General features: G+C 38.2%; 1 protein-coding gene across 1 annotated transcript in view; it reads left to right on the forward strand.

The window, feature by feature from the left end:
* Positions 1-1,725: 1,725 nt before the first annotated feature.
* Positions 1,726-14,827, forward strand: part of FREM1 (FRAS1 related extracellular matrix 1) — a 65,648-nt gene continuing 52,546 nt past the window's right edge. Inside the window, exons 1-5 of the mRNA XM_088157015.1 lie at positions 1,726-1,840; positions 7,295-7,786; positions 12,820-12,914; positions 13,467-13,768; positions 14,270-14,466. Coding sequence (XP_088013141.1) covers positions 7,556-7,786; positions 12,820-12,914; positions 13,467-13,768; positions 14,270-14,466 — 825 coding nt within the window. The 5' untranslated portion in view covers positions 1,726-1,840; positions 7,295-7,555. The remainder of the gene's footprint in view (positions 1,841-7,294; positions 7,787-12,819; positions 12,915-13,466; positions 13,769-14,269; positions 14,467-14,827) is intronic.

Genomic DNA, 14,827 nt, shown 5'->3' on the forward strand with positions numbered 1-14,827 from the left:
CTGCATGATTTTACTAATAATTGATAAAAAATATATTCTGTGCTTATGTTTCATCTATGAGAAATAGAACTACTCTCTTTCCTGTGTGGGCAAACATTGAAATGGAAAAACTGAGTGTCGTACAAAAATCTTGTCTTCTCTTCAGTGTTCTGGCATTCATCAAGAAAAGCTTGGGTAATTTTGCTGTATCCTTTAGATAAAGCAACCTTGATAGATTGCAAAAATTAATTGTAGTTAAGGAGTACAATAAGAAATGAGAGGCTAAGTTCATTGATGCAGTAATAAAACTGGTTTGAATACAGCTTCTGCAATGATATTATTGATGAATGTGTCATAGACTTTAAAATAAGCTGCCTCTATTTTAATCAGGCTGTAAAGACAGTTATTCTGATGCTTCTAATCAGACCGCTGTACAATACAGACAGGCCGTTCATCACAGTGAATTAGAAGCTACCTTTAAGCAAGCAAAATCAGAGACACACAGGCTAACCCACAACCTTCTACACAACTCAGAGGAGATAAATATTTATTGCAAGTTTTTCTGAAACCTGATAAAAGTGTGGTCTGAAATCCAGGACAGTATACCACACTATGAATAATGTACCTCATAATGTTTCTTTTTGCATGTTTTTTTTTTTTTTCCCCTTAGGAAAGTATAGGCCAGATTGTATCATATTACACATTGTGTAGCTTTGAATTAATTTTAATTCTTAACAGTCATCTGTTTTCTTCATCTGTACATAAGTCATGCCACAGGAACATCTGCTAGTTCTTTTCTTTCTTCCTATTGACTTCAGTTTTTTCATTTTTATATTTTTGTTTTGTTATTTGGTTTTGTTTCCATATGAGGGTCAAAGTCAGCTTGCTTACTCAAAGAGGACAAGGAGAGACAGTGCTACAGCCCTGCAGTTGTGCTGGATTTGACTCCTGTTTACACAAGCAACCTGGAAGACAGTAGGTCTTCCCCATTCTGTCCTCTTGTCACAATGCCCTGTGGCTGGGTGGGTTTTTTGTCCCATGTATTAGAAAAACTCTTTCGGTCTCTGCGCTGAGGTGAACAGTCTGTCCCTGTATTGGGACTTTGCAACACAGTTCCTGTGCTCTGAAAATTAGAGCTGTCAGGTTTACCCCTCAGGGTGCATCCATGAGCCACTGTATAATGGCAAATTTTATTTAGAATCTCATCAGCCATTTAAATCTGATGTGAATCTCATGATAGAAGGCTGAAGAGATACATTGAATCCTATGAGATATTTAATAATTGGTAGGATTTTGCCTCTGCTCTTTGTCTTTCTTGCTGTTTTGAAAAAACAGGGAAAAAAAGAAAATTAAAATTTGAATACTACCGTGGTGGTGTGTGTTTCAAAGGAAATAAACTAGCAAAAGTGGGGCAAAAAAAAAAGAGCAAACCTTAATAACAGCAGCTTAATTTTTAGTCTCAAAAGACTTAACTAGCAGAAGGTGAAAAGAAGATCTGGGGCTAGCTAGCAGAGAAGCATTGCTGAGTGTAAACACTACAAGGCATGTCTGAGTGCTTTTATCATACAGAGACTGAAAATATTTCTAATTTGTAACTCTGCAGTCAGGAGCAGTCTTGCAAGCAAGGAGTGTTTATTGTGGATTTTCAGTACAGAGAAAACTACAGCCAAGCTGACCAGAAAGACTGGAATTTCATCTATCTCCCTCCCCTCCCCCCCTCTGCTTTCTCTCTGTCGCTCACTCATTGGATTTCTTTTTCAGCCAGCCTTTTAAAACAGAAATTACTGGGTCAGTGACATACATTTTTCCTCTTTTTCTAGTATGATCTCATGTTCAGCCTCCAGCAGAAACACCGCTACCTGTAAGTATCTTATTCAAGTTTGTTGCACACACTGAATGCTGTTGTGTTTGTGGTTGTAATAGTGCTTAAACAGCTTGCAGAGTTTAGCTTGTTGCTGAATGCTGCAGCAGAGCAGCCAGACAGTAATTTTTGAGCTCGAGAGGGATGAAAGCTCAGTTCTAACTTCGAGAAAAGGAGGCACTGGGTTATGGCAGTGGTTTAGTAGAAGCTACATTGAAAGTTTGGATTCCAAGCAATTTTATCCTAATATTCAAGTTGATACAGATTTCTCAAATATGCTGGCCTTTTTTTCCAACAGATTTAATAAAACTTTGAGGGTTTAAAAGCTTGGAAGAACTAAATAAGATTTCTTTGCTTAGAATTGTCTTATTAAGGAGACATACTAGAAAAAATGTGACAAAAAGCACTGAAATAAATGCTAAAAACTTTTGATACTAGTAAGTCACTAAAAAGGATATATTTCATGTATTTGAGTTTTTTAAATGCATGTTTTAAAATTGTACAGTTATTTTGCAGTAGTGATCTGTCAGCATTTTTACATTTTCATGTTAATTCAGACAGCTGATTCAGTTAATCTAAACTAGGCAGAGGTTTATTAGTCATATGTATGCATAAAAGTTTACATGTGTTCCTTAATACATGTATGCTTATAAAGGTTTTACGTTTCCTGCTGATTTCTATCTATTTATCTGGAACCATCACCTTTTAGAAATAAGTTGCTTTCAATTGTGTTTTGCTGAGACATTCCAACAAATTCTGCAGATAATTATACACTGTTTCTACAAATGGTTATTAAAAGAGGATTTTGCAAGTTACATATTTTCTGGTTAGAGAGTTCTACTAGTTGTAATCTCAGCTAACTCAGGATTGCACTTTGCCTTAGGCAAAATGCATCTCTGCTGTTGACATGTCTCCAAGGTGTAACTACTTACAGGGTGTTATCTGCCGTTCCTTAACTCAGCAAATATCTTGCCAAATATTTAGCTTCTTGGTGACCTGTAATCCTTGTTTGTAGTGCATGGAACAAAACCATTAAGTGGCAAACAGTCCAAGGGTTGCATGTGTTAAGTGCACATTCTGAAGTGACAGTCCCGTAATTTAATAGCTCATGATCCTCTCATTGCCCTGGGCTAGATTTTAATTACTGTAATAATATTCCTCTTTCCTAGATTAATTTCCTAGAAATTATGGAAAGCTCTTTCTTGTTTTCTTTAAACCCTTTCTCAAAAAAATGTATACGTTCTTTCTATTTCTTGCAAATATTTTCTGGTATTCTTTAAAACAAATCAATCCAACTTCCAACCCACAAAAATCATTCTCCATTATCCCCTTCTGGCTTTGCAAAAGAATAGGGCAATTTTGATCCATCTGTTCAGGGAAATATCCCAGGTAACCAGGGATTTTGTCACACACAGAGAAACTCTTGAAGTCTCATCCAAATCCCAATGAAGGCTTTGGATGTCATAGAGACTTGGGTCAAGGTCACTTGTGATTACAGGTGTTTTAGCCAAGTTTGAGGTATTAAAGCTGAGACTTATTGGTCCTGTTTGAAATTTTCCTTTCAGTTGTTTTGTGTTGGTAGATAACTATCTAAATAATTTGGATTAATCTTGTACTTACATCAATGTAGCTCTGCTCAGAATCAGACTCACTAGTTGTTATGTTTTTAATTAACCATTGCATCATTTCTCACATGTGCACCAGCAGCCCTGAGGGAAAACCAGTTCTTGCACTTGGAGAAAATTTTTAAAAGAAACCCTCTTCTACATTGTCCTCAGTTTAGTATGTCCCTCTATCAACTCTACAGAGCTGCATTCACTGCCTCTTCAGAGGCCCCTTCTCCATCTGCATTCCTCCAGGCTTATCTGCTGAGCAGGCAGGAGTTGCCAGCAGAGGAGTAACTCCTTCGAGTTCCCCTTTCCAAGTGTCCCTTGTTCAATGCCTTGGGCACCTCTTCAGGACTTACCTTCCAGGCCTCCAAATGCCAGAGCCAGCTTGGCCAATCTGCCTCTAATTATGGGAAATGATGTCTCTTTGCTTGTTGCCACATTTTTTTATACTGGTATGGGTTTATATTGGATCTCAGGGGAATTACTGGACAGGTGACAAAATGCACTGTGTTTTGCAAAAATACACCAGGTAATTAATTTAGATCCTAGCAGTGAGATGGCTTTGACTTTTCAGCTTAGAGTCAGCACATGATTTAGGGTGAAGAGGACCTCTGCAGGTAACTGCACCCACCTCCTTCCCCGAGAAAAGTCAGTTTTATGGCAAACCTGGCTTAAAAGTTGCGTCTGGCCTTGATTAGTTATTTATTAAATAAACATTGCTATTTTAGTGGGTTTGTATGTCTCTTCCTTGTGCTCCAGGCACTCTTCTGTTAGAAGCTTAAAACTGAGCAGTAAGGCCTCTCTGAGCAAATCCAGCTGTGTCAGCCTCTCCTTGTAAATCCCGTGCTCCAGCCCCATAGAGGGATAACAAGTATATATATCACTGAACTGACATGATGTTTACTTCTGGGACCAAAGCTGGTAGCTTTCTGTGAGCTTGTACTCACACAGTGCACCTGGAGTTGTTCAGTTGTTTCTGTTGTTTTGGCATAAAGACAGACCCTTAGAAAGCTGATGAGAAAACAGCTTAATTTCACAATACTGATTCTCCTTCTGTGTTGTTTGTGAATACCATTATTTCATTAGGCCACTAAGTATATCTGAAATATTACAGTGCATTTGGAATTAAACTGTCCCTTAGTTGTATGTCCACTCTGGATACACAGGTGACATGGCAAGGAATAGTAGAGGTGAATCCGAAGAGTAGAGCTGTCATATTAAGGGCAGAGAAGTAAGGAGATTGTAAGGAAGTCCAAAGCAGCCACAAAATGCAACAGTAGCATCACCAGCAGTTGTATATCTGCTGAAGTGCAGAACACTGTCAATCAGTATAAGTACCATGTAGCACACATAGGACTTTACTGAAACAATGACCTTCTTCACAGACACGGAGGATGTTAATACCTTGGCACCCGCCCCAAAACTTTCTCATCTTTATTGTCATTATGTGCTGAAAGGATCTCTTGCCATTTCGTCTTGCTATGATTGCATAAGTAATTGAGAAAGTGCGGTTATACTTCCCAAGATCTTCACTTGGCCACCTCAGTCCTACAGCATCCTAGTAGAGGCCAGTGGCTGGAACACATGGAGCAAACATAGTGATACAGGAGCTGTGTCTGCAAGATGAAGTAATACACTGTAATACTTGGTGACAACAGGACCAAATATGTAGCTGAGTACATCCACCATGAGATTGATCAAAATGCTCTTGATTCCTCTTGTACACTTTTTGTTCTGTTTTTGATGCAGGGCAACATAGAAAGCACTGCCTGCACCCGAGGTTTACAGCTGTACTCTGTGCTGGGATTTATGGGGCAGGCACCAGAAACAAATGAATCTGGTCGGTAACAGAGTCAAGATGCAGACATCTCTGCATGAGTGCCATTTTCAAGCTGGTGATGAAGCTATCTCTCAACTTTAACATCGTTTTATGACAGCTATCCACGTCGGAGTGGAGAAAGTCAAAACTATCCAGGCTTTAATTTTATAATTTCTGACAAGGTGCCATGTCAGAAAATGCCTCTGAATAAAGCTATTTTGCACCATAAATCTATGCCTCAGCCTGCTATTATGGAGCAGAGAGGTGGTGGCATTGTCATGAGATATACACTACTGTGTCAGTCATTAACAATGACTATGACTAAAAAATTATGTGTCAGAGTCATTAACTACCTCTTAGCACTTTGCCAGGTCCTAGTCTGAATCTAAAATTTCTAAATATTTTCTTATCTGAATTTTCTACCTTGGATTTAATTCCTTTTCCACTGGCTAGAGTTCTACATTTTCTCTCAGATTTTCTTCAGACTGGTATGGCTTCAGTGTTTTAAACCAAAATTGAAAGACTTTAAGTTAAATACCTAGAAAACTAGAGTTAAAATTTGCATTCCAGACTACACAGTCAACATACATCTAAATTTACATGTATGTGAGTCTCAATGTCTTCAGTCTTGATGATTGTTGTTGTGATGAAGTGAGTGGATCTGTGTTGTTTAACTTTAGGAAGTGAGTAATTTTACAGAATTTCTGAACTGCCAGTTGTTTTTCAGTGAAATTTAGACTGGGTGGATATGTGTGTTCATTTACAGGCTGCTCAGAAGGTCATTCTGCCAGAAACAGTGGAGTGAAAACTTACCTGTTATCGACAACAAAGAAAATGAAGACATAAAAGGATTTCTTTTTTAAATTCACTTTCAGGAAAGTTCATTGTTGGTCATAAGGTTGTGGCAAATAAGTAGTCAGGGCATTAAAATTTTACAAAAACTAAAGGAGTGTTGATACTTTACTGTCTTGGAATTCTTATGATCTTCTCAAATTTAGTTAAATCAATATCACTTCATGTTGGAACTTTGAAGCTTAGGAGTTTTGTACTTTCTGTGCTGTCAGACCCTGATCCCCAGAGGAGCACTGCTTTTGACTTGAGGACTTGGAGAAGGCTTCCAAATTTGAATAACAGAGCTGGAATCACTGGTGTGTAGTTTGAATAAAAGTGTGTAATATCACATGGTGAAGGGTTTGGAATTTGGGGTTTTAGAATATAAGAATAGATATAGGACAAGATGGAGGTTTTAAGACGTTGGATTTTCCTTCCTTCTTCTTCTTCTTAGGTTTGGGTAGTATTTTTTAATTGGATAGAAAATGCTGCACTGCAGGTCACGGGTGTATGGTCATTAGGTCAAAAGTAAAAATAATGTAATAATGTTAGGTTTTAATGGGACTGTTTAGCCTTAAAAGACCTTGTAATGAGTGAAATACATTGCCATTTCTTCATTTTTAGCTTGTTAGCTGGAAGTGCTGTAGAATCATTGTAGTATAGATAAGGATTAATAAACAACTGAGTCCGAAAATGAAATTCCATCTCTTGTGCTTTTAATCCTGACTCTGACTGAAGAGAAAAAAAAGAAGATAAAAAGAAATAACTTCATATTCTTTGGGCTGTAGCTTCAGTTACTTTGGAGGATTGTAGAAATTAGGCTTTTGAAAGGATTTCAATAGTGCTTGCTTAATGTCAGAAAAAATTTCTTTTCTTATGAGGTTATAAACATGAAAGATGACCATTAACTGTAACTAGGAGCATGAGAAACTTGTATAATTTATTTTCCCTATTATCTTTTCTTCTTTATTTCCCTTGAATTTTTCTCAGATTTTGGGGTTGTCTGCTATTTTCTGAGCATGTGTGCACTGAATGGTATTCAAAGGTGAAGTCATTCTGCTGCTTGAAATGAACTGCAATTGCCTGAAATGGTGGAAGTGTTTTGAATGTGTTTGTTGGTTTTTTTTTTTTTTTTTTGTCCCTGTAGTTGCTGGATTCCTTACAGCAATTTTCTTTCTCTTATTTTTTTTTCAGGATTAATGAACCTTGAAAGGATCTGATTTTGTCAGTCTTGACCAATGGATTTTACAAAAACCTAAGGATATTTTGAAAATATCTGCCCGATAACCGCCCAAATTTCAGTCAAGGAGAGCCTATTAATTGAAAACATAATACATTTTTATCTGTAACTAATAATGCCTTCATTATAAGGTGAAAGTCTGCTGGTGGAGGAAGAAGACTCCTTTTGTTAAGAAATTTTTTCACTGGTGAAAAAGGCTGGCATCCTCTTATAATATGAAGCCCTTTGAGAAAAGCTGGTTCTTTCTACTGCTGCCTGTCATGTTAAGAGTCGTGTGCTCTTCCTTTATTAGTGTGAACCTTGGGTTGAAAGTGATGAAGGGACAGTCTGTCTTCCTGTCAGAAGAAGACCTCAAGTTTTCCATCCCCAGAGAGAAGGATGCCTGCAAAGTAGAAGTTGTGATTAACGAGCCAATAACGCAGAGGGTTGGGAAACTTACTCCACAGGTATTTGGGCTCAGTTGTGCTGCTTTGAGTGTTAGTGTGTGCAGGTCTGGGAGAAACTAAAAAGAGCTGCTTTATTGATTTTTGTTGTTCTATTGGGTAGTGACTAAAAGGCATGAAACTGAATGGTGTGTGAGATTCAGCCCTTTGCTTAAGTAGACAGCTGACAGAGTACTGCAACCCTGAAATCCAAAAGCTGAGCTCAGTAGCGTGAGTGCACAGAAGTGAATCTGGCCAGAGTCTCCTTCCACAAATGAAAAATGGGTATTTCAAAACTTCCAGTTAGGAGATATCCTCCGTTCTCTCAGCTGCTTATTTTTCTCCCATGAGGGTAACCAGTACCCCCTGAGTAATGTATAACCCACTACAGCATTTTGAATTTTAGTCACAGAGCCACTACTTAAGAAACAATTAAGAAAAGAATAGTCACATACAATAAGCATTTTGTGTGCAACATTGTTTGTTCTGCTCTGCAACGGCCAAATTGTTAGCAGATGGCAAATACATTAAAACTCCCCTGTTTTCTGTTCAAATGTCAAGCTTGTAAGAATAATGAAGTATATTTCACATATTACCATTCTGCTACTCATCTGCTTTACAAATTGCCCCACCTGAGTTGTAGCAGGAAGGAGTTGAAAGTAGTTGTCATGAAGATGTAATGTTATAGACAGAAAATAAATGGGTTTAATGATTCATAACCAAACAGGTTTTAGAGTTTTGAAAAGTTCTGGTTTGTGCCACAGAATACACTTTTGTGTGTTTGTATATGAATATAGTTTTTAACCTCCTTTCCAGGATTTTTGGTGTCTTCTGTGAAGATAGGTGAAGGAGCACCAGTCTCAATAGATTTTTCAAAACTTCTGTCTTGGTCATCAGGATTATTTTTGCAAACCACTGACAGGTACTTCAGCTGAATCAGCACTCCTAAGGAGCAGAGGCATACCAGGGAAATCAGGAGGTGATGGACAGGACAATGTGTGAACTTCTCTAGAGGCTGGCCTCAAGTAGAGTAGTGCATCTGCTGAAACTACCCAGGACTTGTTTTCTGCCAAGGCAGGGACACTGACCATAGTATCTCACCTCTACTTCCCCAGTATAGGTTGGTCCTTGACTCATACAAACATAGAATTACTAAGGCTGTAAAGACCTCAAAGAATATTGAATCGAATCATAAATCCAGTACTGCCAGGTGCACTATTAAACTATGTCCCTAGGACCTACCTATATACAATTTTTGAATGTTTCCAAGTATGGTGATTCCACCACTTCCTTGGGGCACCGTTTTAATGCCTGACTGACCTTTCAGTAAAGAGATTTTCCATAATATCCAATCTAAAGGAGAGGAGGCAAAGAGGAACTTACATGTGAAACCTATGGCAAACCTCTTCTCTACGCAATCTTTCTGGTTGAGGAGTAAATTTGCTTTCAATTTCTGCCTCAGCCTCTATGTAGAGTAGGACCCAGGTATTTTGAAAAAGCCTCTTTGTCCTGTGTAATCCAACATGTTTTAAGCACATAGCTAGAGGCCTTTTTAAAGAGATCTCAGGAGACGTGCATTTGCTGCACCTTATTTTCCAAACGACTTCCTCTCTCCCAGCCTCACTTCTGTTAGCACCTGTTCTTTTATGGCCCTGAATATGTACCCAGGCAGTTGAGTGTGGAAGCTGCAGGCACTCCTGTGAGAGAACAGCTCTGCTGGGAAGGTGGCCCTAGAAAGGTGCCAGAATCTAGATCTTGTGCCACTCATGATCTTTCTACATTCTGCAATTCTGCAACCAGAAAATGTCTCTGGTATGATCTGATTTACTGCCATTAAAGTGAGTAATGTTCTAGGAATGTATGACAATTTAATTATAAATTGTAATTGAAAAGCAGCTCAAGTGGAAAAAACCAAAGCTCAACAGTAATTAGGAAAATATTTAGATTTCCTTTGTCTTACCCAGTGAATTTATAGACAATTAGAGTTGTCTGTTCATACAAAGAAAAACATATCAGGAAACATAAACCAGATGTTTCTTTTTGCTAAGCAGATTGTGTCTCAATACACATATAAACTGACTGTCAGTCAGTAGTAACAAACTTTTGTGGAAAGGTTCTAAATTTTCCAATCCCTTGTTACCAGTTAAGATGCAGAACTAACAATGTCTTAAAAATAAGGACATTAATTCTTTGATATGATTGGACCCAGTGAGATGCATCCCAGAGTCCTTAGGGAATTAGTTGATGTAGTTGCAAAGCCACATTTCACAATATTTGAAAAGTCATGGTGGCAGTCAGGTGAAATTTCCAGGCTGGAAAAAGGAATATACTGTACCCATCCTTAAAAAGGGTAGATCATTCCTGGGAATTATTGACCTGTCAGCCTTTGCTCTGTGCCTGGGAAAATCATTGAACAGATCCTCCTGGAAGCTGTGCTAAGGCACAGGGAGGATAGGGAGATGATTTGAGACAGCAGGGCTTCACCAAGGGCAGGACCTGCCTGACCAACCCATTGGCCTTGATGGAGTGATTGCATCAGTGGGCAAGGGAAGGACTTGGATGTCTTTTATCTGGACTTCTGTAAAACCTTTAGCCTTGTACCCCAAAACACTCTTATGTCACCAAAATCCTATTGACTCTGGGGGCTCTACACTGATTTATGTCAGTGAAGAATTTTACTTTCAGTGTACAGCATAAAGCTTCTGAAACTACATTTTGAGTGGGTTTTGTATATAATATACTCATTTTTTTCTTTAAGATAGCATACCACATAACTACTTAATATTTTCCATTTTTATAGAATATCACATAAGACTATCCAATTGATTACTTAAATATCACGTTCCTTTATGTTGTTAGTTTATACTAAGAAAGAAAGGACATTAAGTAAGAAAAAGACATAACTGTTGTTTTTGTTTGAAAAAAAAGCAGAGCACATATTTCTGTAGCATTTGAAAACAATACACAACAGAACAGCCACAACATAGTCAAAACTTTCATCACATGAGAGTAATCTTGTTTTCCACAAATTGTTCTTGTTCTTCTTTTCTAAGAAGTCCAAATAAAACCAAGCATACTTCCCATAATACCACAGTTTATTCTAAAAGGTTAATCCATGTATATATGTCTGGAAATCAACTAATTTATAACTTAAAAAAAAAAGACTTTGTACAATGCACTTCTTAAAGAAAATTAAAAGCAGGCAATACATTTTAAAATTGCTAGGAATGTAGAAAAATTATCACATTGCTTGAGCATCTGAGATTAACTTCAGTGGAAGTAGACCCTTTCACTAATAATAAAGGCTGAGGAAATCTATTCTTCCATTATAGAAGAATGTAAGTTCTATTCTGTGTAATGGCTAGAAAGAAACAAAGTTCAATAATTCTTTAATCCTTTAGCGTAAATACACAACGTGATCATTAGGTGCTTCAGTTAACTATGCATTAACATTTAATTTAGAATTAAATTATTACATAAATTTTACACTGAAAGTCAGAGCATCCAAAGATTTTCTCTACGAGTTTTACTTTCAGTCAACAATTTAGAACCTTACTAAAGTCCCTCAGCCATTTCACCATCATCTGAAGTGGTTGAAATGGAAATTGAAGTGGAAATGAAGACAATTCATGCAAGGCACTTCATTTTCATGATTCTTTTTTCATATTTTAAAAAATCACTGTCATTAAGAAATTACATCTTCTTTTTAAAAACAAACAACAAAAAAAGATAAAAGTGATTAGTCAGTCAGCCATATACATGCACTAATTGCTATTAGTTATGGCCTCATTAGATCTGTTAGTGAATGTTGAACAGATTTCACTTTGAACCGTGGAAGTCCATGTAACCATTTGTGAATACATAACCATTTGTGCCTTGAAAAAATGCATTGAAAACTATTAGATTCATAGTGAAATGCTTAGAAAACACAGTGATTTTGGTTTCTTGCTGGTTAGAATATACCTTCTCTCTGTAGATGTGAAACATGAGCATCTTCCATCCTCCACGTACTGCACAGGGATTCGCTGTTATCACAAGGATAACACAAACATAGTTTTGTCAGTGTTAAGGAGCTTTCAGCTGGTGTTTCAGTAAAGAAACAATACTTCATAGGAATTATAAATTTCCAGTCTTGCAAACTGCATTATTTGAGAACATGAAAATTGTGTGCCCCGGAATCCAAATCCATTTTCCAAAGAATGGGTGTGTCAAAGCAATCTGTTTTCTGTGTCAGGCATGTTTCCTCATTGCCTTGCTTTCACAAGTCAACCTACCATTAAATAAATCAATCTGCCTGAAATACGTGTCTGCCTTAGATGGTTAAACTGTGGCCAGACAGACTCACAGATTGTGCCTGTATGTTGTAAGAATTAGTCTATTTTGAATTAGCTGGTAGGGAAATACAGATATCTGCTTGCTTTTGTGCTGTGGATTACTCTGAGTTTGAGGCTGGATGTTTGTATGGCACAGAGATGATATCTGATCTGGAAAAGAGCTACTGGTACAAAGTAGGTATCACAAAAACTAGGAACATCTCTGAGTTAGCAGGGTTTCTAACAGAGAAATTTCACTGGGTTGTGCTTTCGTGGTACAGTTGTAGTGGACATAAAGCATGATTTACTGTATAATCAAGCTATTGTCATGAACAACTTTAAAAGTCAATAGATCTCAAATTATAATGTTGAAAATGCTGGTTTTACAGCACCATTGAACGTATATGCACTGCTGGATATTTCTACACCCTTAACTCCACAGGCTGCAGTGGTAAAGAAGGTGAGGCCAAACTATTTGTTGTACTGTGAAGGGACTTGGCAGCCTGAAACAATCACATAGGACGTTTGCCTTTCTGATTGTGCAGTGCTGGAATCCCCATGTTTAAGTGGATGCTCTGACTCTCACTGGGAGATTACAGTACAGGTGAATACCTATTCATAGAAATGAACTGCACATTAAAAATTTTCTCAGTCTGATGTATTCTAGGCACTCAGAGAGAAGTGGAACAGATGAAGTTAACATCTTTGGCAGTGTGGTGGCAGTCTATTCTTTCTCCTTCATAGGTTTTTGACTGTCACTTCCTTCCTAATGAAGTCAAATATACCCACAATGGATGTCCAATTTTAGATGAAGACATGGTCATGCTTCGGGTGTACAGGTAAGCAGCAGCAGCAGATCACACTTCATTGTGACCAGGAACCCAGCTGACCTTAGGAAGAGCAAGCAGTCTATTTTTTACAGTTAGAGCATGTTCTTCTGTACATGTTGCCACTACTTAGATCCAGTAGCTACATCATTTGTCAACAAATGACCACCTATTTACAGAAACATTTCTCACTGTGTATTGCAGGTATGCTCATTTAATGTGTATGATGTATTGCTGGCTTATTACACAAAACCAGTGATTTTTCATTATGCTGTGGAAAGTGACAATAGTACTTTCAGAGTACTGTGTGTCCTCTGCTGTCCTGCTGATAGGGACAGACACTCTCATACATACACAAAGAGTAACCTCTTCCTTCACACAGACGCCCTACTTATAAGTAGGGGGATTTGGGCAGCAGGGCCTGGATTATGGCAATTCAAGGCTTGAGCACACAAGAGAGAAAGAGGTTCAGGTAATTCAGTTTTGAAGATGAGGACAATGCCCAAATCACAAAGCAATATAAGATGGGATGAAGCATAACTAATTTTCTTTTGTCACTTGCAGGTTTACAGAAACGGAAACATATGTAGAAACATTCACCCTTCATGTGCAGTTACTTGAGCCAGACTGTAACATCATAAAAATGCGCTCCCATGCTTTGGAGGTCCCTGAATACTACGGTCTGTCTAGGGTGATTGACAAGAATGTCCTCACCTTTGATTTTGACAGGAAGATAAACCTGGATTGCACCATATCCATAATCTCTTCGGAAACTCACCTGCCTGCTCACGGCCAGCTTATTGCAGGAAAAGTGCAGCAAAAGCAGTTTCATGGAGATCAGCCATGGAGCTTCTTCCCTGGCACTAGTATGACATGCTTTTGTTGCTTGCATTAGCACGTTCAAAGGGATGCAGCAGATTAAATCTGCAGCAGTGGGTTGTTTCAGATGTGCTGTGTAACAGTGGGTCTTGTGAAGTTTAATGAACAGCTTGAGCTTAGCGTGGGCATGAAAGGGACATGAAGTTTTTGTGAGGCACCATGCAGATCACAGATCTTGGTCACTAGTTCCTTGACTGGGTTCTGCTTCTGGCTCCTAAACATGTGGACCAATATGACAGCTTTGTGAGTGCCAAGACTCAGTAGAAACAGCACATGCAGTTGCTGGAGGCAGCACCTAACAAAGACACCAAGGGAGGATGGAGTTGGAAGATGTCAGTTGAAAACAAAATCCTATAGGAGAAATTAAGTCACGAAAGGAGCCTTACTTCTAACCACACTGTCTCTCTCAGAGTTACTTTAGCTACCTGGGCAGGTTCCCCATGTTGGTTTCTGCTCTGGTAATTTTCACTGTTGCTGTTGGATTACAGAGCACAGCCTGGGCCAAAAGTGCAGAAATGGGAGCTGTACACTGGGACTAGGAGTTATTAACAACAAAAAGATGAGCTGTGAAGAATTTCTGAGGATGGGCATTCAGTATCAACACCTTGACCCCCCCTCACCTGACATTGACTATATTCCTGTGAGGTTGGATCTCTCAGACAGCAGAAGCAAAACTCTGCACAAGGTAGATTTTTATGCAAGTTTATGATGTCTGATTGTCATCCTGTGTTTTGTTGTTGTTGTTGTTGTTGTTTCTTTTTTATTAAAGTTTTTGCTCCTTGTCACATTCGAAGAAAGATGGGGAGCCTTTAAATTTTTCCAGTTCTTAGAACTTTGCCAGCTAAGCTAATGAAAGGCATTATCTCCATGCCTCTATGATTAGACCATTATGGCTACAGAAAAACACCTCTGGCTGATTACTGTCAGACATAAGTAGTTTATCCTGAGTGAAAAATTAATTCTGGCATAATTCCACAACTTCTATACAGTATGCTCTGCACTAACTTCAGCATATACAGTAATTAATAAGTTAAGAGCTCTGTGAA

This window comes from Sturnus vulgaris, chromosome Z (assembly GCF_052056855.1).
Source record: "Sturnus vulgaris isolate bStuVul1 chromosome Z, bStuVul1.hap1, whole genome shotgun sequence".
NCBI lineage: Eukaryota > Metazoa > Chordata > Aves > Passeriformes > Sturnidae > Sturnus > Sturnus vulgaris.